Source organism: Phyllostomus hastatus, unplaced genomic scaffold, assembly GCF_019186645.2.
Source record: "Phyllostomus hastatus isolate PE091 unplaced genomic scaffold, TTU_PhHast_1.1 phas_scaffold_93, whole genome shotgun sequence".
Taxonomy (NCBI): Eukaryota; Metazoa; Chordata; class Mammalia; order Chiroptera; family Phyllostomidae; genus Phyllostomus; species Phyllostomus hastatus.
The window spans coordinates 19,063,059-19,085,569 of record NW_025334042.1 but is presented as its reverse complement, the minus strand read 5'-3'; the positions used below and the strand labels follow the sequence as shown (position 1 = coordinate 19,085,569).

Genomic DNA, 22,511 nt, shown 5'->3' with positions numbered 1-22,511 from the left:
CCTGGTTTAAGCAATTCTACAGCTGGGAGCCAGGAACTCCATTTGCCCTTTTTAATGGGAAAGGGCGTGTGTCTACATATGTATGCATCTGAGGATTTTCCTGAGCCACCTTCCTGGTTTCGCCTGGAGGAGTGTCCTTCCTTAGCCTGGGACAGTTTCTAGTTTATGCAGTTCGACATATGGCGGAGCTATTGAATTGAGATGGGGCAACCTAGGAGAGATTAGGAAATCTCTGTATTTCCGGCAAGAATGTTTCTTTACTTCCTGCAAAGGCTAGCAGGGAGGTGGCAACACTGAGGCTTGGGGCTGAGTCTCAGCAGCTTCCCCCTCGTCCCTAAGCTCTCGGTAAATATCTGTGTTGCAACACTTTATCAGGGTGTACTGTATTCACATTAAAAGGTGTTACACCCACTGGAGAAGAAGCTCAGACGGGAGGTTCTGGATTTCCTGTCTGCATTCTTAAGGGCTTTACTCTGAAACTGATTCAGAACTGTCCCAACCCGTCTCTCCAAGTTCCTTCCACACGCAAGGATTTCCGGCCCGCCCACTCCTTTGCACCCGCCTCACTCTAAAAAGCCCAGCTCCGCCCCTATTGCAACAGCTGTCTCCTAGCCTGTCAAGACTAGAGTGATTGACGAACAGATTCTCCAATCATAATTCCGAATGACCACATAGTTACCAATTAGGTGGTAGTAGAGGCGGGTGCCGAAGCCCAGGGTGGTGGTGACCAGGAAATGAGAGCGGAGACTGAAAAGGACAAGTCGAGCCCAGGCGGTGGTGTAAAGGTGATGGAGCATCTGGATTCCCCAGTTTCCTCCTTTTCCCATTCCTGGGTCAGGGGTCCCTTGGCAGCTGGGAGCCAGGATCTCCATTTGCCCTTTTAATAGGCAAGAGGGTGTGTCTACATATGTAAGCATTTGAGGATTTTTCCTGAACCACCTTTTTGGTTTCGCCTACATCTTCCTGGTTGGCCTCGAGAAGGTGGGGCGGTGGTGGGGGGCCGGGTGGTGGTACCCACCTCTGGCCCTGGTCGGGTAGCTCAGTTGGTTAGAGCGTGGTCTCCATATGACTTTGTTGCGGGTTCCATCCCGTCAGTGCATGTACAAGAATTCAATAAATAATAAAAAAGAGAAGGATCTGTCTCTTAGCCTGAGGTGGGGGTGCTGTCCCCTGTCCTGTACCTGGGGAGGGGGCGGTAAAATGTTCAAAATCCTTCCTTAATCTGTGGTTGGTAAAAGTGTGACTCAGTCACAGAAAGGGAGATAAGCGATGAAAGATATCGTGTGGACTCTGCCCCTCTCTTGCAGTTAGACTTCCAGCTGCGGCCAGAGGCAGTGGAAGGTGGAGCAGCCCTGGGAGCTAGGTTCCTGTGGTTAGGGAAGAGCAGGAATAAAATAGGTATTGAGGGCGAAGGAACGGGTGGAAAGAAACATTTGTTATGTGGAGGTCAGAGCGTACTGTAGAGCTGGAGGCGTTGGGGTGGGACTCGGTCTCTAAATTCCCTTACCACCTATGGGCAGCCAACGTTTTGCCTTAATTTCTTTCTCCTCAGGCTGGGGGAAACACCTGACAATGTGGAATCCCAATGCTGGTAGGTGTTTGGTGTTGGTGGGGGGTGCTCTTCTCCTACCCTAACCCTTTAATTATTGAGTGAGAAAAGGAATCCCCTTCATTTTGTTACTTGTTTTCAGAGGCTCTGGGCAATTCTAATTTTAATTTATTCTTTGCTTCTTCCACCAGGGCAACCAGGGCCAAATCCATATCCCCCTAATGTTGGGTACCCTGGAGGTTCCAATCCTGCTCATCCACCGCCTGTCAATCCTGCCTTTCCTCCAGGCCCCTTTCCCACTCCCCCAGGAGCTCCCCAGGGGAATCCAGCTTTCCCCCCAGTTGGGCCCTCTTATCCTGTGCCACAACCAGCATATCCAGGAGGCCAACCATCAGGTCCCTACCCCCCTCCATACCCACCACCTGCCCCTGGAATGCCTACTGTGAATCCGTTGGCTCCTGGCATGGTGGGACCAGGAATGGTGATGGACAAGAAGATGCGGAAGAAAATGAAGAAGGCTCATAAAAAGATGCATAAACACCATAAGCATGGCAAGGTCAGTGCCCTCTGGAGCTTGGCTAGGAAGGGGTGCCCCCTCAGACCAGGCAAGTAGGGAGTGGCCAAGGGGGATTTACAGCCTGAGGACATGGGGCAGCCATTGTGTTGCTCAGGTAGAGGGGTCTTCCTCTTTATGAAGGATTCCCATGGTGAAGAATCTAACATCTTGAAAAGAAATTTTAGGCTAATTGGGCCTTCTCTCTGTGAGGGGCAGGCTGAGCCTTAGAATGGACATCAGATTCAAAAGGCACTCTTGTCTGTTTTTCTCTCTCCCAGAATTTCTGCCCCCTTCCTTACTCACAGATGCATGTTTTAGCCCAGAGTATGCTTGTGCCTGTAATTTATTCCCTGCCTGGGCATTGGCTCTGGTAAAGAAATTTGAGAAACTTGCTCCAAATGTAGTATGTTAAATTGTGTGCATTGAATTAAGATGATTTAATCCTCTTCTGTATTTTCACTGCTGAAGAAAATCCTTGCTTTTGCTATTTAAGGGATAGTTTGATTTAAGACTCCTGACCTTCTTAGAGACCGGGGTGGAGGGGTAGGGCACCAAAGAATGTCCCATGGAGTGATCAAATGTCATTTGGATCTGATGCTATCTCCTTTCCCCTTTCCCCTTGCAGCATTCCTCCTCCTCCTCCTCCTCCTCCTCCAGCAGTGACTCTGACTGAATGCAGGGTCTGGACCCTTCCCTCAAGTCTCTCCAGTTCTGCTCTCCCATCAAGCTTCAGATGCCATCTTGCACTGGGGGAAATTAGCCCTTTTGTCCCTCTCCCCCTCTCCCCCAATCTGAGCCTCAGCCCTAACTGGTTAGGGGAAATGGGAAAAGAATTGCCATGGGCCAGCAAAGGCCATCTTCTCAGTGCTTGGATAGAGCTTTTAGTTGATAAGTTTTGTAAGAGAACTGTATTTTGAAGATGGTGAAACTTTTGAGCTAAATACTGAGCTAAATATTGAAGACAAGTCTAAGATGTAGAAAATGTGGGTTTAAAATTTTTTTTTTACTTTTTTTCACAATATTTGTGGTTGGGGAGGTGTTGTGGAAACTTAATCATGGGAGAAAAGAAACCAAAGAACAAACTGTACCTTTTTTGTAATTGTGGCACACTTGGATGATTTAATGGCAAATACATTTCCCAGCATGTCTTTAATTGATTGCACTAACTGCAAGGCTGCTGTGAAGTGGAGTCTATTTGGTGGTGAGTTCTGAATGCCTTTTTGGAACCTAATCTCTACTACTTAGCTCAGTGCCATCTCAAGTCCTTCCCTCATTCTCCAACTCTCAGTCCAAATAAAACTGTTTCTCTTGGTCTCTGTTCACCTGTGCCATTACCTTGGTTGGGCCTAGCACATTCTACTACTTTTGCTGCCCTTCCACAGACCCTTTAAAGTGCATCAGGTTTGTAGAAAAGAACCAGAGCATCAGCAAGCAAGACACCATACTGCCTCTATGTTTCTAAATTGGCGGAAACATTTGGAATTGGTTCAGGCTTAATGAAATTAGTCTTTACTGTCTTCCCTTTAATGAAGGGCTATAGGTCTTTAGCATAAGTTTTTGTATCTGCTACGGAGGTTCTCAACCCTGGCTGCCCATCAGGTATCAGAGAGTAACGTAGGACTTTGCCCCAAATCTATTGAATACGACTCTTTGAGGATGGGGTGCTAGTATTTTTAAGAAACTGTGCGGGTGATTCTGATGTACACCTAGAATTGAGGGCCATGCATAGTACGACACATCAGGTTCTCCCAGATCTGTAGAGGAAAAAGACATCTAAGAGAACTGATTGATAAAGATAGATGCTACAAAATGCCAGAGGGATATAAACCTAGAAATAACTGGGAAGGGAAGGAGGAGTCAAAGATGGACTTCATAGTGAAAGTGACATTTCAACTACCTCTTGGGCCTTGAGTGTGAAAGTATGTATGAGTGGAAAAAAAAATTGAAAGTGGATTTACCAAATAGACGGCAGATAGGAGCTGGGAAAGGAATGTGCTTAGGTTAGGTGCTACAGAGTTAGAAAGCTCCATAGTATATTTGGGATCATAGGTATCCCAGAATGACTTCCTGGAAAACTGTTTATTGAGGGAATACGGAGTTCTGGGGTAGTGAAACTACAAAGGTGGATGAGAGTCCCTGCTCTGTATAACCTGCAAGATCTAGTGGAGCAGACAGACATGTGACTATGTGAATAGGTTATAGTACAGTTGAAAAGGACCACAAGAGAGACAGGGATCAAGCAGCTGGGGAGCAAAGGAAGGAGTGACAATGCCACTGAGAAAAAGAGCTAGGTTTGGGCTGGGCCTCAGGATGATAGAGTTTTTCAGTCGGTAAATAGTATCAGCTAACATTGAGCATTTATTATGTGCCCGGTACAGAGTGCTTTATATTTATAACTTGTGTAATCTTCACAGCAACTCTATAAGTTAGGTACTATTAGTCCCATTTTGTAGATGAAGACTTGTCAGGATTTGAAATGAGGCAGTGAGGCTTGAGTCTCTACTCTTTTTTTTTTTAATTAATTTCTAGAAATAGGGGAAGGGAGGGAGAAAGGAGGAGAAAAACATCAATCAGTTGCCTCTCACATGGCCTCAAACAGGGACATGGCCCACAACCCAGGCATGTGCCCTGACTGGGAATTGAACCAGCAACCTTTTGGTTCGCAGGCTGGTGCTCAGCCTACTGAGCCACACCAGCTACAGCTCAAGTCTCTACTCTTAACCCAATAAATTTAAGGCAGAAGTAGTAGTTTTACAGAGGCACGGAGTTGTAAAAAGATGAAAGTTCAGAAGTTTCTGAACCTGAGTTCCCACTCAGGAGCCTGAAAGCAGGAAGAAATGAAGCTGAAGTGGGGGAGATGAGCTAAAGAAGGGAGTGGTCTTGAGAGGTGTTTCTGAGGTGTGGTCCACAGGGCTTGGGGGTTAAACTGGGGCTTGAAGAACAGGGAAAGTGTTTTTAGCTGGCTGTATTACATCCATGACTTGTCCCTGGGATAGGTTATATGAAATAAATGCTTGAGTTCTTCCTATATTTTAGAGCTAGCTTCTAATTTTATTAGGAAAACCTAGCCTAATGCCTGCTTTTCCAGTGTCCTGGATTTGGGAACCATTCTAATGCTCTTTTCCAGTCACTGTTTTCATTTATTCATCAACTCTTCTTATTTGAGGAGAGAGCAGATGTGGGCACCAGGGGATGGTGAGGTGAAGAGAAACAGATGTTGACAAACAAACCAGAAATGAGAGACAATGAGAAAGGGCCAGTGTGGTGGGAGTGTGGGAAGCGAGGAATATAAAAAACAAGTGAGTGACAAAATCCACTGACTTTCTCTACTTTTAATAGTAGAGTGCACATCTCCCCTTCCTGGCATTTCTAGCTGTATACAGAGCACCTTGCTGTTGTGTTGCTATTATTGTTTCTCAAAAGTTTATTAACTTCTTAAAAGCTGAAAGTATACACACACACACACACACACACACACACTTTAAATACTTTATTTTTAGAGAGAGGGGAAGGGAGGGAGAAAGAGGGGGAGAGAAACATCAATGTGTGGTTGCCTCTTGCACACCCCCAACTTGGGACCAGGCATGTGGCCTGATTGGGAACCAAACCAGTGACCTTTGGATTCAGAGACCAGCGCTCAATCCACTGAGCCACACCAGCCAGAGCTAAAAGTGTATTTTTAATAGAATGCTCAGTAAAGAGTAAAGTTCTCCTTTCATCTCAGATTCTCAGTTTCCTCCTCAAAGGCAACCCGGACTACTAGATTCTTTTGTATACTTCCAGAGCTATTCTGCATAGTTATGTCCCCATCTCCACCCCACCTTTTTTATTTCTACCTCAATTGTTCCTATTGCCCCCCTCCCACTTTATATCAAGTGGGAGCATAATATAGGCCCTCTTTTGGACCTAATATTTTCTCATTTAATTATCTATCTTGGACTTGATTCCATACTGTGTGTGTGTGTGTGTGTGTGTGTGTGTGTGTGTGTGTGTGTGTACTCTATGTAGGTAACATTTTTTTTAAATCACCCAAGGATATATTTATTGATTTTTTTCTGGGAGAAAGAGACGGAGAGAGAGAGATTGATGTGAAAAACATTGATCAGTTGCCTCCCGCATGCACCCTGACGGGGGATTGAACCTGCAACTTGGTTATGTGCCCTGACTAAAGATCCAACCAGCAACCCTTTGGTGCATGGGTTGATGCTCCAACCAACTGAGCCACTCAGCCCGGGTGATAACATTGTTTTAACAGCTTTCAGTTTATTCCACCAATCTTTTATTGCTGGAATTTTAGATTGTTTCCAGTCTTGCTATCACCTAACTGCCGCAGTGAACATTTTACATATATCTTTGCCAGAGGCTGAAAATTGGACGCCCATGGCTATATCTATGAGACTTTTAGGGATCACTCCATTAAATATTAGACATTTTCAACAAAGAGATTTCAAGGTGGGAATTCTAGCAACAGTGGGCCCACATTACTAACCGCAGAAATGTGTCCCTCAGCAGTGGTCATTCCTTATAGATGGGTCCTGTACTTTATAGGCTTCTCATTGTCCTTTCATTTTCCTGTTGCCTTTCTTAGGCCAGCTTTTCCCATTACATTACTTGCCTGGTTCCTGGAGCATTGGATTTGTGCCCTCTCTTTAGTACATCAGTTTAAGACTTTCAAGGTGATGGTTCTCAAATGTTTTTATCTTAATGCCTTTAACACTCTGTGCCATTCTTTTCTGACAAGAAGCTAAGTATAGCAAGATTTCCACACAACTGAGAATGGGAAAGGAAAGGAAACCCATGAGATTTAAATTACAAATGGCCACTTCAGCTTTGGGGGCTGCCAGGCATGGGATGAGTCTTTAGTTTGCTACCTTGGGAATCACCTCCCTGTATCTGGTTGTTCTGTGGCCCTAGGCAGGTTCACTCACTTGACTAGCTTGGCTCCATTCTGAGGAGAATTTAGTGATTCGTAAAATTGTCCGCTATTGCTGTTAGGTGCATCCCATCTTTCTCTTTCAAAGCTGGCAGCAACTGCAGACCAGCCCCAATAGTAGCTATGTTACTATTAGAAGAGGATGATGTTACTTTATCAACTTTTAATTTGATCTTTGTTTTGTCTCCCACATTAGAGATGATTTCATGGATAGCCACTCACCTTCATTCTGGCTCTCAGAACTCCTGGGGTGTAAATGACCCAAGTGTAAAATCTTGAAATTAATCTGACATTCAGCCCAAACCTCACAGTAATCCTGCTCCTTAGTTTGCTGTTTTCTGGGTGTCCAAACATTATCCTACTTTGTTTCCTCTCTTTCGGTATTTGGGCTGGCTCTTGCCTTTGCCAAATGACAGACCTCTCTTATTTCTATTTTGTATTATTCCTAATATCCACTCCCTCATTTGCGGGGGGTGGGGAGGGTGGGAATGAGGAAAGGCACTGGGGTCCCCAAACCTTATTTCCACTTCAGGAAACTACCCCTCTTCAGACGACACCATTGAATTGGATTTGCCCAGTGAAACTTGACTAATATTAAGGCTAGAACTAACACCCCAAGTATTTTAGCAAGTTTCAATAACACTGCATGTATTGTCTCTTTCAATTTCTTTCTCCTTATTTTGTCTTATTCTCCATTAAAAAAACAAAAAAAAAAAAAATGTGGCCCTGGCTGAGTGGCTCAGTTGGCTGGAGCATTGCCCCCATGCACCAAAAGTCTGAAAGTTCGATCCCTGGTCAGGGCACATACCTAGGTTGTGGGTTGGATCCCCAGTCAGGGCACCTATGGGAGGCAACAGATCCATGTTTCTGTCTCACATCGATGTTTCTCTCTTTTCCTTTCTCCCTAAAATCAATAAACCTATTCTCAGTTGAGGATTTAGAAAAAAAGTTTTAATGTGGAAATTTACAAGAGTCGAGAAAGAAGTTGAATGGATCCCTATGTTCCTATCACCTAGCTTCAGTTATTATCAACATCTTTCTAATCTTGTTCCATTTCACATCATATTTTTTCTAATTTTTATTAATGAAAATTATTTTTTAAAAGTTTAAGCAGTACAGTGATCACCCATAAAACCTATCACCTACACTCAATAACTGCTAACACTTTACCATACTTACTTTATTGACATACCTATGTGAACCACCTGAATGTTTGTTGCATACATCATGACCATCCTTAAATATTTCATCATGCACCTGTTTCTTTTTTAATTTTTTAAATCCTCACCCAAGGATATGTTTTTAATTGATTTTAGAGAGAGGAAAGGAGAGAGAGAGAGAAACTTTGATGTAAGAGTGAAACATCGATCCATTACTTCCCATATGTGCCTTGATCCAGTATCAAACCTGCACCCTAGGTGTATGCCCTGACTGGGGATCAAATCCTCAACCTTCTGGTGTATGCAATGATGCTCCAACCAACTGAGCCACCTGGTCAGGACTCTTCATGCACCACTTAAATATTGTAGTATGTCTCCTACATAACCACAATTCCATTATTGCACTTCAGAAAATTACCAATACTTCCTAGTATTAGCAAATATTCAGTTCATGTTTGAATTTCCTCAATTGTCCCCAAAATATTTAGAATTTTAAAAATCACAGTATCCAAACAATATCTACACATTACATTAGATTATTATTGCCTTTTTAATTTCTTATTCCTCCCCCTTCTTATTTTTTTCCTATTACATTGCCTTTTGAAGAAGAGACCAGCCTAGCTGTCTTGCAGAATGTCTCACATTCTAGATTTGCTGATTACCTCCTTACAGTGTGATGTGTTTAACTTGTTTCTTTATCCCATGTAAATATCCAATAAATTGCAAATTAGTGCAAATTAGATCTAAAGGCTTGATTCGATTAAGATTAAACACTTTGACAAGAATACTTCATAGGTGATGCTACATACATCTTATTGCTTCTCATCAAGGATCACATAATGTCAAAGTTGCCCTACTATTACTGATGCAAAGTTTGATCACTTGGGTAAGGTGTTGACCATCAGATCACTCCATTTTAAGTTATTATTATTATTTTTAAAGAGATTTGTTTACTTATTTTTAGAGAGGGGAAAGGAGAGAGAAAGAGAGAGAAACATCAGGGTGTGGTTGCCTCTCACGCCCCCCACTGGGCACCTGGCCCGCAACCCAGGCATGTGCCCTGACCAGGATTGAGCCCAGGACCCTTTGGTTCACTGGCCAGAAGCACTCAATCACTAAGCCACACCAGCCAGGGCATAAGTTATCTTTTTTTTTTCTGTGTGATTTGCAAACAATCTGTGTTGTGATATTTGGCACCATGATAATACCCTATTCCCTAACAACGTTTTGCTTAAAGTTTTGGTAATTTATAGCACTTGCCTGAGTCAATTATTTCATTTTGGGTTGCAGAACGAATGGGGATTTTCTAACCCTTTCATCGCTTATGCATTTATTAGATGGCACTCTTTTGAAAAAGAGTTTTCCCTTATCGACTAAGAATCAATTTCAGTTCTTCCTAAACAGAGAGGGTAAATGCTTCAATATTTCCTTATAGTTAGCAATTTTCATAGTAAGGAGTTGGTGTAAAAGTTACCTTAGCAAATTTGTTTTTTCTCTCTATTTTTGAGTAACTAGATTTCCGAGGTTTTCCCGGTTCTTATCTCAAATGGATGTCCTCAGCCATCTCTTTTTCCCTGGTCTCCTTTATTCTCCGCGACTGCCAACTCTCTCCGCACTTGCGCCTGGACTTTTTAATCGTCCCACTAGGGGCCACTAGATTCCTCACTGCCCCCTTGCTGCCGCTCTATCATAGACTTCGCTATGTGCTACCAGCAGTCGTATCGCTGGTGCCGACGCTGTCCATGGAGCCGCTCTAGGCTATTGGGAGGCCGTCCGTTTTGCGTGGGGAAGGTTTGGCCGACGCGGTCGCCTCGCCGGCCCCCGGGGCGGTTAGCGCTTCCGGGGTCGGAGGGTGCGCGGGGTTGAAAGCGAGCCGCTCCGCCCCGTCCCCCTCCCAGACCAGCAGAGGCAGCAGCCGGAGCAGCCGCAGCCTGCGCCCTCTCCCGCCCGCCCGCCCTCCGCCCGCCCGCCCGCCCTCCGCCGCCCTCCACCCGCCCCGGGGTCTCTTTCCCCCTTCCTCCTCCTCCTCCTCCACCCCCCCCCTTCCTCCTCCGCCCGCCCGCGGGGGCCCCCTCGCCTTCCCGCCCGCCCCTATTGTTCCGCCCCCGGCCTCCCGCCCTTCCCCTTCCCGCCCGCTCCCCTTTTCCCCTCAGTCGCCTCGCGCCTGCAGGTAAGCTTCAAAATTCTCTCTCCGCCCCCGGTTATAGCGCTAATTTCACTCTTGCCATCTTTCTTAGCGGGCTTCGGTCCTCGTCACGAGCCCCGACCTCGCGTAGTCTCGCGTGAGCGCCTACCTCCTTTTTCTGCTTGCCCGGCCATTCACGCGAGGCCCTGGCTCCTTCGCGGCCTACTAGGCCTCGCGCAAGGCCTTCCCCCCTCCCCCCCCCCCGCCTTTTCCCGGTGGCGGCTGCGCAGGAGTTAAGGAGAGCGCGCGCGCAGTTGGGGTGGCGGCGGTGGATTTGTTGGTTGAGCGGGGTGGGGGGAGGAGAATGGCCGACTTGCTGGCCTGGCGGGTGAGCGCGGCTCCCCGCGGGGGTCAGGCGCTGGCGCAGCCACGCGAAGAGACACTGCTAGTCCGGCCCCTCCCCCTGGGTCGCAGCGCCCCTCCCCCTGGGTCGCAGCGCCCCCCCCCGACCGAACCGTTTTTATTTTTTTTTCCTTTTCTAGTCGAGTGATTGCGGGGGGCGGGGGAACATTTTTTAAGTGGAAAGCGCTAGGGTGACCGTGGGGGGGGGGGGCTGCGGAGTTAAAGAAAGGGTAGATGGGCTCCCAGTTACCGAGTTGTTCAGGACGTTCTCTCGGGGTAACGAATTTTGAAATTACAAAATGCTTGCCGATATAGACCCAGACGGAGCTATTTATAGAAGGGGTAATGGACTGCAGGATTAACAGCTGGATTGCTGGGATTGTGTACATTTAACACTGACCTAGTCAGGACAGAAATCTGACAGGGATTTTTTTTTTTTTTTTTGATGATTTGGAGTTAGAAATGCACCTTTGTGCCTTACCTCAAGAAATGGCTTCATATAGGTTTTCAGTTGTCTTGCCCTTTCAAACTTGTCTTGTTGTATTTGTAAAGTGCTTCCTATTATATTTGAGTGGGGATAAGGAATTAAACTGTTACTTTGTTACCACAGCTTATTAAAAAAAAGTCATTCTTACAGACCTCTGTCCCGTCTCTCCTTATCCCCGCCAGCACTTTTGTTTTTCCATGATTGAAAAGTATTGAATTATGGAATTTTGCCAGCAATTAATTATAAAAATGGGGGGAGGGATGTTTTGGGGCTGCAAAGCCCATCTTTTAAATAATCACACTCTTAAGATATCCATGAGGCAGCTTGCCTTATACAGAATGGTCTGGAAGCCACTTGAACGCTTTTAAATATTTAGGGTAAAGGCTTTCTGTTCGAGCCAAGTTAAAGTTAGAGCGATGGCTAGTTGTGTAAAGGGAAAACTAGCTGTGAGAGAGCCACCATTGAGTTTTGAGGGGAGGGATACTAGAAAGTTCACTAGAGAAATTTAACAACTTTGGAGAGAGCTTTTTTTAAGATGTCACAGTTAAATCTTAAGGCGGTATTTATTATAAGCAAAGATACATATATCAAAAAAACATTCTCTTCACATAATGTTCTAAAACAAATGTTAAGAAATTGAGGATAGGTGGGGATAGGGCCTCCTCCATAGGAAAGGCTTGTTACTGTTGTTACTTAAAACAACTACACAATAAATTTTTAGCAATATCAGTTTTATTTTGATTATTTTCTGTGGAAAAATATTTGAGGGACTTGAATAAAGACTGAGAAGTAACAGGTAATACACAGAAGCAAGGAAATTTTTAAAATCTGAGTGACTATCAACTTGGTTTGGGGGAAGGCTATACTTGAATGAATGTATCGAGTCATTTCCTAGAGGGGAATATGGAACACCAAGCCTACATGGAGGGCATTGCAGATAATAGCTTTTTCACTGAGGTTGTTGATTTAAATCTTTGAAAAATCATTTGGTGTCATTTATCAACATTTAAACTTTTAATGAGAGCTACATCTCAATTTCTTTACCTAGGAATTACCACCAGTAAGAAAATTACTTGTCCTCTGTAGCTTTCAGTCTGAGCTGCTCCCTATCAGGGAAGCAGAAGGTCATTTGCTCTCTTTGTAGTTGGTTGGTTTGAGGTTTGCCCTCATGATTTCCAGGTGTTTCTGTATCCTGTTGAAGCTTAATTCTGCTGAAGGACAACTAATGCACGTTCAGCAGTTCCCCTTAGAACCATTGCCAATTGAAAGAATCTTCCTCATCCTGAGAGTCAGCAGAAACCTGACCATTAATGAGAGCCTGGAAAGTCGCCTTCTATACGCTTAACAGAACCCGAGCTGCTAATGCATTGTGCTGGATGTATATAGCCAACTGATAGGCTGTCACTTAAGGGAGAGTCAGTAACAAAACACTGATAATGATGAAAATAACAGGGAAATATTTTTTTTCTGTTCTCTTTTTCTCATTTTGGTCATGTTTGCATTTCAGTTTTTGGCTTTCACCCTCCCCCACCCCCCCACCCCCCACCAGTGACCAAAGATTTGACCACTCAAAAGTCCTGCTCCCTAGAACACTGCTCAACATGGACACCGGTGTGATTGAAGGTGGATTAAACGTCACACTCACTATCCGGCTACTTATGCATGGAAAGGTATGCACCAGCTTGGGAAATTGGGTCATAGTAACTGCTAGGGGAGGGGCCAGGAAGAGAGGGCAGTATCTTGGAGGTCATCAGATTAGCACTGTAGGGTGTCTGGCTTTACTCCTCTCTAGCAGTGTAGATCAGAGTGTAATGGAGAAATGGACAGACTTCACTGGGAAGCTCCACTGAGCAGCAAAGGCTTAATTAGAAGCTAGAGCCAAAGACTATGTCATACCTGGATGATAAGATTTTTCTCATAAAGGTTGCTATATTGTGATAGTAGATTTCCCTGTCCAAACAATTTTGGAAAATTTCAAGGGGGGGATAAGTTTGATGTTTTTAAAAGTAATTTATATGGAACAAGAAGATAAAAGTTAATCACTTCTCAAAATTCTTTGAGACCTTCCCATACATTTTGAGTGAAGAAAAGAATACTCCCGCCCACTCCCCTTCTCAGTGATTCTAGTTTTTCCATTACTTTCACGGTTAAAAATTCCTTTTCATGATAATGAACACTTCAAGTTCCCTCTTATTTGACACTAGTTTTCTCCATCGCAGGAAGTTGGCAGTATCATCGGAAAGGTAAGACAATTTCATTTCAACTCTAATTACTATTTAGTCAGTGTGGGTTGAAATAGTTTGAACTCACTCTTGACTTTTTCTCTTCCAGAAAGGAGAATCAGTTAAGAAGATGCGCGAGGAGGTGAGTTATGTGGGGGTATTTTGGGGACTGTTACTTTGGGAAGTTAAAAACTTAAAAGCAAATATTCTGTTTAAGGAGAGATTAGAAGGGAAGGTCTCGAGAAGAAGCCAGTATTTTTCCGGCTCGGTTATTTGTAATTACAAATAGTTTACTGGGAAATGTAGTTCTGGCAAGTCTCAGTTTATTCAAGACATGAGGCAACTTCTAGAAGTAGTCTCTTTGAGGACAAACATGGAATGATATTTGAAATGATGCTGACATTGCCTTGTAGCAAGTAGGGTCATGTACATAGGCAGCTCCATGCCCATCTTATTTAGGAAGGTTTGTATAGTCTGTATATGCTCAGATCTTCAGTCTATTTAACTTCTTGGTCCTGTTTCTTATCCAGAGTGGTGCACGTATCAACATCTCAGAAGGAAATTGTCCTGAGAGAATTATCACTTTGGCTGGACCCACTAATGCCATCTTCAAAGCCTTTGCTATGATCATTGACAAACTGGAAGAGGTTTGTTGTTCTCTCTCCTCCCTCATTGTCCATTTTTAATTGCTTCTAGATAGCTTAGTGATTTTTCAAAGGGCATTTTAAATTCAAGGACAAAATGCAAACTGTAATTGAACAACAGTAAAGTAATTAAAAAATAAATTCAAGGACAGATTGGATTATAAAAATCTGTAGATGGGTTTTTTGCTTCCCTTCAGCCTCCTCAAAATCTGATCATTTGTAGTTTAAAAATAAGTCAACTTCAGTATTAAATAGTTTGACTATGGCCAGGGACTCATTGTAAAAACAGTTTCAAATGTATGCCACCACTGCATTGGTAAACTTTATGTCCCCAATTCATAGTTGAGTGAATGACTTGTCATTTTGTTAGGGACCCTGCTGACCATTAATATTCCTCAGAAATACAGATACCTTCCAACTCTGGGTACAGTTAATGTTTTCAAAAATCAGCCTGATGATTTTGTGTTCGAGCTATACTGGGAAGGAGGGAATATGTTTTATAGGTTATCTATCTGAAGGGAAATGCCAATTTCAGGCTTTTTTTGCAGAAGGAGTTTTTTCATTCACCAAGCCACCTCAGCCTTCAGGTGCCAAATTGTCCTAGGTCTTCAGTTTTCACCTTCTCCCTTCTGCAGTAATATTGCTAATCGTTCACTGACACCACAGGCAGAGGAGAGCTTCTGGCTGCTGCTTGATTGGTCCTTGGATACTTGGTTGCTGAAATGCTGTTCTTGCCAAGATCAGAAATGTTACCTCTTGACCTGCAAGACCCTGCTAATCCAGAATTGAGGGCTTAAAAAACATTCAGAAAATGGACTTTTCCACCTGAACCAAATGAGAACCATTGGCCTTGACTTTAAGATTTACATTTAAGCCATTCCCAGGTCTAGCTACTATATAGACATTAGGCTGAGCAGTGATATTTAAACTATTTAGCTTTCAGAAGGCTAAATTTAACTAGGTTAAAACCATGACTTTTTGGATGTAGTATATTGTAACGGGAAAGATTATGGCCTATGGAGCCAGTATAGTTTTTTAAATTTCAAATCTATAGCTTTTTAGGGGTGATTGGGGACAGTACTCGGCCTCAATTTCATTTTTTCTACAATGGTAGTATTTCCAAGAAATTAAAACAATGATGTATAGAAGTGTACTACTTAATCTTTCTAGATTTCCAAGAGGAAGTAATTGGTTATTTGAATTTAGGGTTTCATTGTTTCATATTTTAATATTTTATTTAACTTCATGTTTTTCTTTGGTTAGTCAACTCTAATTTTAAAACTAATAATTGTTTTTCTCCATACCAAGAATGCCTTCCCCAGGGTGAATAACCATATATAGGGTGAATTTTGAGGAAGTCTGTGGGTGTTACTATCTTTTCAGAAATACTTGTTTTGAAGGGGATATTTTTGGGTATTTGTTGATAGTGATCATGATACATACAATATGCTTCTTATTAAGGGTAACTGGTTCTGTTATGGCAGTTACGGGTTCCCAGGGATCTGCTTAAAACTTGTTATATTCTGGTGTTCTGACTAACTTCTTTTTGTAGGACATCAGCAGCTCTATGACCAATAGCACAGCTGCCAGTAGACCTCCAGTTACCCTGAGGCTGGTGGTCCCTGCTAGTCAGTGTGGCTCTCTCATTGGGAAAGGTGGTTGCAAGATCAAGGAAATACGAGAGGTTGGTGACTTTTGTGCTCCCTTTTGAACAGATAAGTATTCTACATGTGGCTGCTTCTGTTATTTCTGTGACTAGGAAAAGTTAGCATTTGTTGAGGTGAAGATTTTTATTAAAGTAACAGTCCTAGAAGATTACAGTTTGTTTATACTGGGATGAAAAATAATGTACAGCTCATTTTTTTTTTAACAGTTTATACATTCAAAGAACAATAAATCAGCCCTGGCTGGTGTGGCTAAGTGGGTTGAGTGCTGAACCAAAGGGTCACTGTTTGATTCCCAGTCAGGGCACACGCCTGGTTTGTGAGCCAGGTCCCTAGGGCAGGGTGTGCGAGAGGCCAGCCACACATTGATGTTTCTCCGCCTCCATTTTTCTTTCCCTTCACCCTCTCTAAAAATAAGTAAATAAAATATTTTAAAAATTAAAAAACACACACACACAAAACCTAAGACTGAAAAAGTTAACCAGAATTTCCAGTTTTTCCTGAGGCTGCATAATTCTTTTTCATGTTTAAAGAGTTTACAATTTAATACATAATAGTAGCAGATTTTTTCCTTGGCCAAATTCCTAAATACTGAAGGGGAAACAGGAAGGCATATTGGGATGTAATGGTAATCTCAAAAGGTGGGTGACATTTGTGGGGATTTTGCTTGGGCCACAGTTAATATTAGCTCAGAGGAAACAATCTAGAAGGACTTTTTTCTTGAGAGCAGGTTAAATTTAGGCTGTTATTCAGGCTTATTCTTGGCTTTCAGAGGCTAATTTATTTATAACTGTCATTAAATAGTCCTATCTGGAATAAGGGAAGAGTGGAAAGGGAAGTTAAAAAGGGTAAGACAGGAGGTAGGACAAGAGTCTGCTGAGCTTTAGACTCTATAAGTTGCTACTGGGAAAAATTGGGAGAGTAAGTATGAGCTGTTTTTCTCTGATTTTAAATTTCTTTTTACTCTAGAGTACAGGGGCTCAGGTCCAGGTGGCAGGGGATATGCTCCCCAACTCAACCGAGCGGGCCATCACTATTGCTGGCATTCCGCAGTCCATCATCGAGTGTGTGAAACAGATCTGTGTGGTCATGTTGGAGGTAAGCCCTCAGGCTCATGCTGAGAATGGGGGGAGGGTGATTCTAGGGGAGATAGACTAATCTATATTTAGTAAGACTAGAATTAGGTGAAGCTATTAGAAGTCTCCAACGGGGGTGGGGAAGAGGTTCCCTGGGTTCATATTTTTCTTCCCCCAGCTTTGGCTTTTCTTATAGTCTGAGCAAAAACAGAAACTGCTAAGCAGCAGTGATCTTTTGGGTTATAGCAATTCTAAGTGGGGTTGGTAGGGGAAGTTTATCTACTGGACAAAAGATGTATTTGGGTTCCTGAGAAGCTAAGTTAAATTGCCTTTTAAGTTCACAAAGATTTGGCTGCTTTCCACTTTGACATGTTTTTTAAATTTCTGTGTTTTGTGGCAGGATTCTATTCAAAGGGGTGGTTATGTAGAAAAAGTGTATCCATAATGGTGTTTATGAATGATTTACGAGGTCCTGGTATGTGCTGTTACTTAATTAAAGCAAGAATAGCAAAATTAAGGGATATTAAAACTTTTTAGAATTGTCATATGGAGTTGGTCTCCCATATTGGTGACAAAGGAAAGTAGAATTTTCTAGTAGAGTTTAGAAAAATACTGATAGAGCCTTTGAACTGTTTATGGACAGTGCCTGTATTATCTTAGATGTAAGTAACATTTGGGTGCTGTATTTCATATTTTGGCTTGATTTCCTATTCAGGCCAAAATTAAGATCTAAAAGGCACCAACTAAAATGTACATATATGAACACAGAAGTTTTTCATATTCGTTAGACTTATTTGAAAACATGGAAATAATGCCTAAATTATTATAGGGGAATCTACCTTGATGAGAATTAGTGTGTGCTGTGTAGTCCATGGATCATCTTACTACTTACATTAAAGGCAAGTAACTACAGATGATTTCAGATGAGGTGTAGCCAGAGACCATGTTGGTAGGTGAGGGAATGGAAATACAGTCTTTAATTTAACTGACCTGTGTGAGCTTAAGCCACACAGCTGAAGCAGCTTTGAAACCTTATCTCTTTTTGTTTTTTTCCCCTCTGACTCTCTCCCAGTCCCCCCCGAAGGGCGTGACCATCCCGTACCGGCCCAAGCCGTCCAGTTCTCCGGTCATCTTTGCAGGTGGTCAGGTAAGAAAATTCTTATTGCTGGGCTAGATTTGAACAAGGATTATATTTGAAATGTCAACTTTGCCAGCAGCACATCAGGCCACTGCATGCTTGCTGAAACCTCTACTCTGGCCATAGTTTGACCTGCTTTTAGTTTTGTTTTGTTTTGTTTTGTTTTTGTACTGGAGAAAGCTATGAATGCCAAGCCCTTACTTAATTTTCAGCAGGCAATGGGAGTTTTGTAGGCACTCGAAGAGGTAATTTACTTGGTGATTTAAGGTGGGTTGGCTTAGAAGAAAGGGTTAAATGAAATTACTTTGATGTCACTACTTTCCCTACCCCTACCCCATCCGTGTATTTTTATGTGTGGGGTATTCTTTAGAGGTCTGAATAAAGGTAGCAAAGAGACCTCTGAAGGTGATTCTGGATGGTGGTCTCAAAATTGGGGTTCCAGAACTTGAGTGTCCTACAAACTTCCCTTCCCCTCACCTCACCTCCCCTACTCCTACCCTTCACTCCCAAATTCCAGTGTGTTGTCCACCAGGCTCTTAACCTCATAAACACTGGTTTGAACCCACATGGCATAACAAATCAGCTCCGGTAAAGGTTCAGTGTGCAAGAATAGAAGGGGGGAGAGTATGTTGGGCAGTGGTGCTCTGACCTTTGGTGTTTGAGTGCACCCCCTTGGGCTCTCTACTCCTTCATCCACGTCTTGATCCTTGGCACATGGTTTATTATGAAGTTAGATTTTTATGAAAAGAGCACTGGTCACCATGGTAGTTTTATGCTTTGTTGGTTACTATTTGAGGAGTAGGTAGGTCAGTTTTTTAAATGCTGGAGTTCAGGTTGGAATAGTGACTTTCATCTTGGTAGCTGCCTAAATAAGTGCATTACTCAAAATTCCCCTTCCCACTAGGGCTGCCCTGTGTATAAGCACAGTTTTTTTTGTCCCATCTTGTATTTGAACTGGGAAAGCATAAACTTGAAGTCTGTCTCATTCACATTGTGTTGAGTTGGCATAAAACTGAACAAGTTTTGGGGGACTTAGTTTGTCATGTAGTCCTGGGATTTTTCACAAGAACTTAATCATGTCGTAGTGTTAACTGAAACAGTTTAGTACCTTGCTTTTAACACTAGCCTTGTGCAAACTGGTTTGATCAGAGGACTTTCAGTCAGTCTGGTTAGGGGCAGGATAAGAAAAGGCCCAGCCAGAGTCAGTGTAGCAAGGCTTAGCTTTAGGAGTTTTTTTCCTTCTCCCCAGGAACTCCAGGTTCCTGCTCTTCTGGATTCTTCTACTCCCCATTGGGATTATAAACAGTCCTGTGATGGGCGACAACAATCCTTTCTATTTATAATTTTTCATTTCCCTTTCCTCCCCCCACCCCCCCCTTCTTACCTCTTTGCTTCCCTCCCCTCCCTCCCCTTTATTCAGTTGACCACCCTCTAAAAGCTTGCAGCTTCTTCCATGAGTGGCCCTGTCGTGGATTATGCACATGGGCCTTTTTAAATGGACCAGTTCATGCAATGTCCACAGATGGACCTGTGTCTTTTGTTCCTTTGTGAGAAAGTGGGCTCTATAGGGGTTCAATTTAATCCCACACTGACCAGGAGCTGGCATCAGCTCTGTTGCCCTACCCCTTTATTCTTACTGAAAATAGCCCAATTGTGCAGTATGAAATCTGCCTCTAGGTAACTTTTTTTTTTAATTGATTGCAGCTCGTTTCAAATTGTGTTGTGAGCTACTTTTTAAAGGAAAAGAAAAATTAAACAACTTTTTTTGTGTGAATTTCATGCTGGTGACAAGGTGCCGGATTGACAGCCCTGGAGACTGAAATCCTCTATTTATCCACAGGACAGGTACAGCACAGGCAGCGACAGTGCGAGCTTTCCCCACACCACCCCGTCCATGTGCCTCAACCCTGACCTGGAGGGACCACCTCTAGAGGTGAGAGGGGATGTTCAGTCTCCAAGGCTCACTCAATCCTTCCGCCTCAGCCGAGACTGCCAACACGCGGGGGGCCAGTGGCGCTGGTGATTTTTGTGCTGTGGACACCACCTGTCCACGGGGACCTGGACTGACCCCCCCCACACCTCATTTCACACAGGCCGCGTAGCCCACCAGATGGTAACACCAACTCTCCTTTTTTTTTTCTTTTTGTTCAACCCCTCTTCCTTGTCTCCCACTCCTCCCCCATTTTCACCTTCCTACCCCAACCTGGGTGTACTTTTGGGGGTACTGGCCACTGATGTGAGAAGCCTCACATCCTTTTAGCCAGCCAGTCCTTCCTTCCCTGCTTTTCCTGCTCCTCCTTGTCCCACACCCCATTGCCCTGGAGACCCAGCTCCCTTTTCGGAGGTTATGGTGTGGGGGGAGGAGGGTGTAGTGGGAGCTGCCAAGTATCTTTTATGGAGGGGAGGTGGGAGAAGGCAGGATTTAGAATACTGATTTTTTGTGTGTGTGTTCTGTGGTTGTCTCCCTAGTGCTTAGGGACTCAGCTAGCTTCCAGTGTGTTTAAAGTCTTTAGGCAGATATAGAGAAATAAGATAGGAAAAGGGAAGTGTTTCAAAACATGCCATGGAGGTTTGTGCAAACACAAATCAACTTACATTGCCATGATTGGTAGAATGGTTGGGGTGGTTGAGGGAAGAGACCTTTTTTCTCCTACGCTATCTTATACACAGGGAGAAAGAAGGGGGCTTGGTCAAATGAGGCATTGGTTAATCCCACTTCCCACATTTTCATTAAGAAACCCATGTGTATTTTGCCTTTGATTGCAGGGAATATGGCTCCCTTCATAGGCTTCCAAGAATAATTCATCATATCTAGGGTTTGAAGAAGGCCAACTCGGGTCGACTGTATTTGTGAGATAGCATATACTGCCGCAATTCCTGGCCTCCCCATTCTTTAGTTCAACTCTGGCTTCCTGGCTAGTTGAAATCTGTCTTTTTCTTCCCACTGGGTGGCTGTCCGTGATTGGTTTTTAATAGGAACTGTTTTCCTCCTTTTGTAGGCCTATACCATTCAAGGACAGTATGCCATTCCACAGCCAGATGTAAGTTTTGTTTTTACTTCTTGTTTTGAAAAGCTCCCTTTCTCATCCAAAATTGTCTCACTCCTTTCTTCTATGTAGGCAGAAATAAGTTGGGTCTTAAACTGTTGCAATGTCACAAGATGAATCCCACATTTCAGCCCTTAAATAATCTTTAATCAGGGCATAGTAGTACCTTGTTTGTCTTTTGACATTTAATCCCTGGAAATTATAATGTGGAAATCTATTAGGTTCTGCTTTTCCCCGTGTTCCAGATTACTCTACTAAAAGAAATGTTCCGTGGTATTCTGTCATTTGTTATTTCTGGGTACAATTTAAATTGACAGTGGACAGTGCATCTCTCTGTATGGAGTCCTTTCCAGGGGGTAGTGGGAGGTGGGTTTGTCTTTGGGTATTCCTCAATTTGAGGTGATAATTATAAAAGCATCTGGAAGGGTGGGAAAGGGGCTTATTTACACACGGAAGGATAGGAAGGAATATTTGGGTATTCAACTCAATAAAACCTTGCCACTAAAAACTCATTTAAAAAGTGTTGGTATTCAGACTTTGTTACAGGGCGTTTCTTTCTGCACTTTTCCTCTATCTTTACTAACCCTTTCAGGTGCTGAGCATTAGACGAGGGAAGTTGACTTTGGCTCTTGGTTAGTGGTGTAGGCCCCAGGAGGGGAAGTATACTTGAAGAGGGATTGTTTTACAACATCCAAGTCAGTTTATATAGATGAAAAATAGCTGTAGAAACTAGTAGGGGGTGGGGGCTAAAACCCAGTTTGCTTTCATCCTAATCTCTTTCCTTCTTGCAGTTTCCTTGCCCCCTCATCTCCTTCCCTTCTCCCAGTTCTGACAGAACCCTGCATGGTGTGTTTTCCCTAGCACCACTGCACAGTTTGTTTACCTAGCCTGTCTGTGCTTGTCCCTGCGGCAACTTTTGTAATGGCTGCAAACACCTTCATTAAATAGCCCACGAAGGGATGGTTCTTGGGCTGGTACTGCTGCTTTTCACACACCCAGAATGCATTCATTCTCTCGCACTAATTCCTGTTCTAACCCTTCATAAATCTGCCCATCCCCAGAATTGTGATAGAAGCCCCGTTCTTACCCTCTGTTGTAGTTTTGAGTAGTAGAGCCAACTTCGAGGATCAGGAACTCTGCATTTTCACATTTGAATGTTGAGCCCTGGCTCTGTTACTCTTCTGATGACAGCCTCTCCTGTTTCCTCCCTGCAGTTGACCAAGCTGCACCAGTTGGCAATGCAACAGTCTCATTTTCCCATGACGCATGGCAACACCGGATTCAGTGGTATGGATACCTCAGTGTTTATTTCTGTAAGGTGTAGTGCAAGACAGAGGCCAGCCCCAAGGTCTCAATTTGACATCTGTTTAAGACCAACTTCGTACCCAGCATCCTGCTGGTTTAAACTTGCCTATCTTCTGTGGCTAAAGCAAAGGAGGTAATGTGTTTAACTTGGTTTTCATTTGGGGTGAGTTATTTAAAAAAAAAAAAATGGGGCCCTGGAAGGT

At 43.5% G+C, this 22,511-nt stretch overlaps 2 protein-coding genes across 21 annotated transcripts in view; both read left to right on the top strand.

The window, feature by feature from the left end:
- The first annotated feature begins 669 nt into the window (after positions 1 to 669).
- PRR13 (proline rich 13) lies at positions 670 to 3,417 on the top strand. 4 transcript variants are annotated; one of them, XM_045829950.1, is made up of 4 exons: positions 670 to 785; positions 1,553 to 1,591; positions 1,741 to 2,105; positions 2,731 to 3,417. In XM_045829950.1, the coding sequence occupies exons 2-4, from the start codon at positions 1,573 to 1,575 to the stop codon at positions 2,776 to 2,778; spliced, it is 432 nt and encodes a 143-aa protein (XP_045685906.1). In that variant the 5' UTR covers positions 670 to 785; positions 1,553 to 1,572; the 3' UTR covers positions 2,779 to 3,417. The 4 variants fall into 4 exon arrangements, with proteins under 4 accessions (XP_045685906.1, XP_045685907.1, XP_045685909.1 ...); XM_045829951.1 differs by having other exon boundaries at positions 772 to 909; XM_045829953.1 differs by lacking the exon at positions 670 to 785 and adding an exon at positions 787 to 895.
- A 6,936-nt stretch (positions 3,418 to 10,353) lies between these two features.
- The window catches only part of PCBP2 (poly(rC) binding protein 2), a 21,742-nt gene continuing 9,584 nt past the window's right edge, over positions 10,354 to 22,511 (top strand). For 4 of the 17 annotated variants that reach the window (XM_045829998.1, XM_045829997.1, XM_045829994.1 and 1 more), the window contains exons 1-8: positions 12,740 to 12,882; positions 13,432 to 13,455; positions 13,544 to 13,576; positions 13,965 to 14,081; positions 15,631 to 15,762; positions 16,712 to 16,840; positions 17,879 to 17,965; positions 22,218 to 22,290. In XM_045829998.1, coding sequence (XP_045685954.1) covers positions 12,814 to 12,882; positions 13,432 to 13,455; positions 13,544 to 13,576; positions 13,965 to 14,081; positions 15,631 to 15,762; positions 16,712 to 16,840; positions 17,879 to 17,965; positions 22,218 to 22,290 — 664 coding nt within the window. In that variant the 5' untranslated portion in view covers positions 12,740 to 12,813. Of the gene's footprint in view, positions 10,369 to 12,738; positions 12,883 to 13,431; positions 13,456 to 13,543; positions 13,577 to 13,964; positions 14,082 to 15,630; positions 15,763 to 16,711; positions 16,841 to 17,878; positions 17,966 to 19,796; positions 19,890 to 20,955; positions 20,998 to 22,217; positions 22,291 to 22,511 lie in introns of those variants that run through there. The other 13 variants (XM_045829986.1, XM_045829985.1, XM_045829983.1 and 10 more) reach the window with 8 other exon arrangements.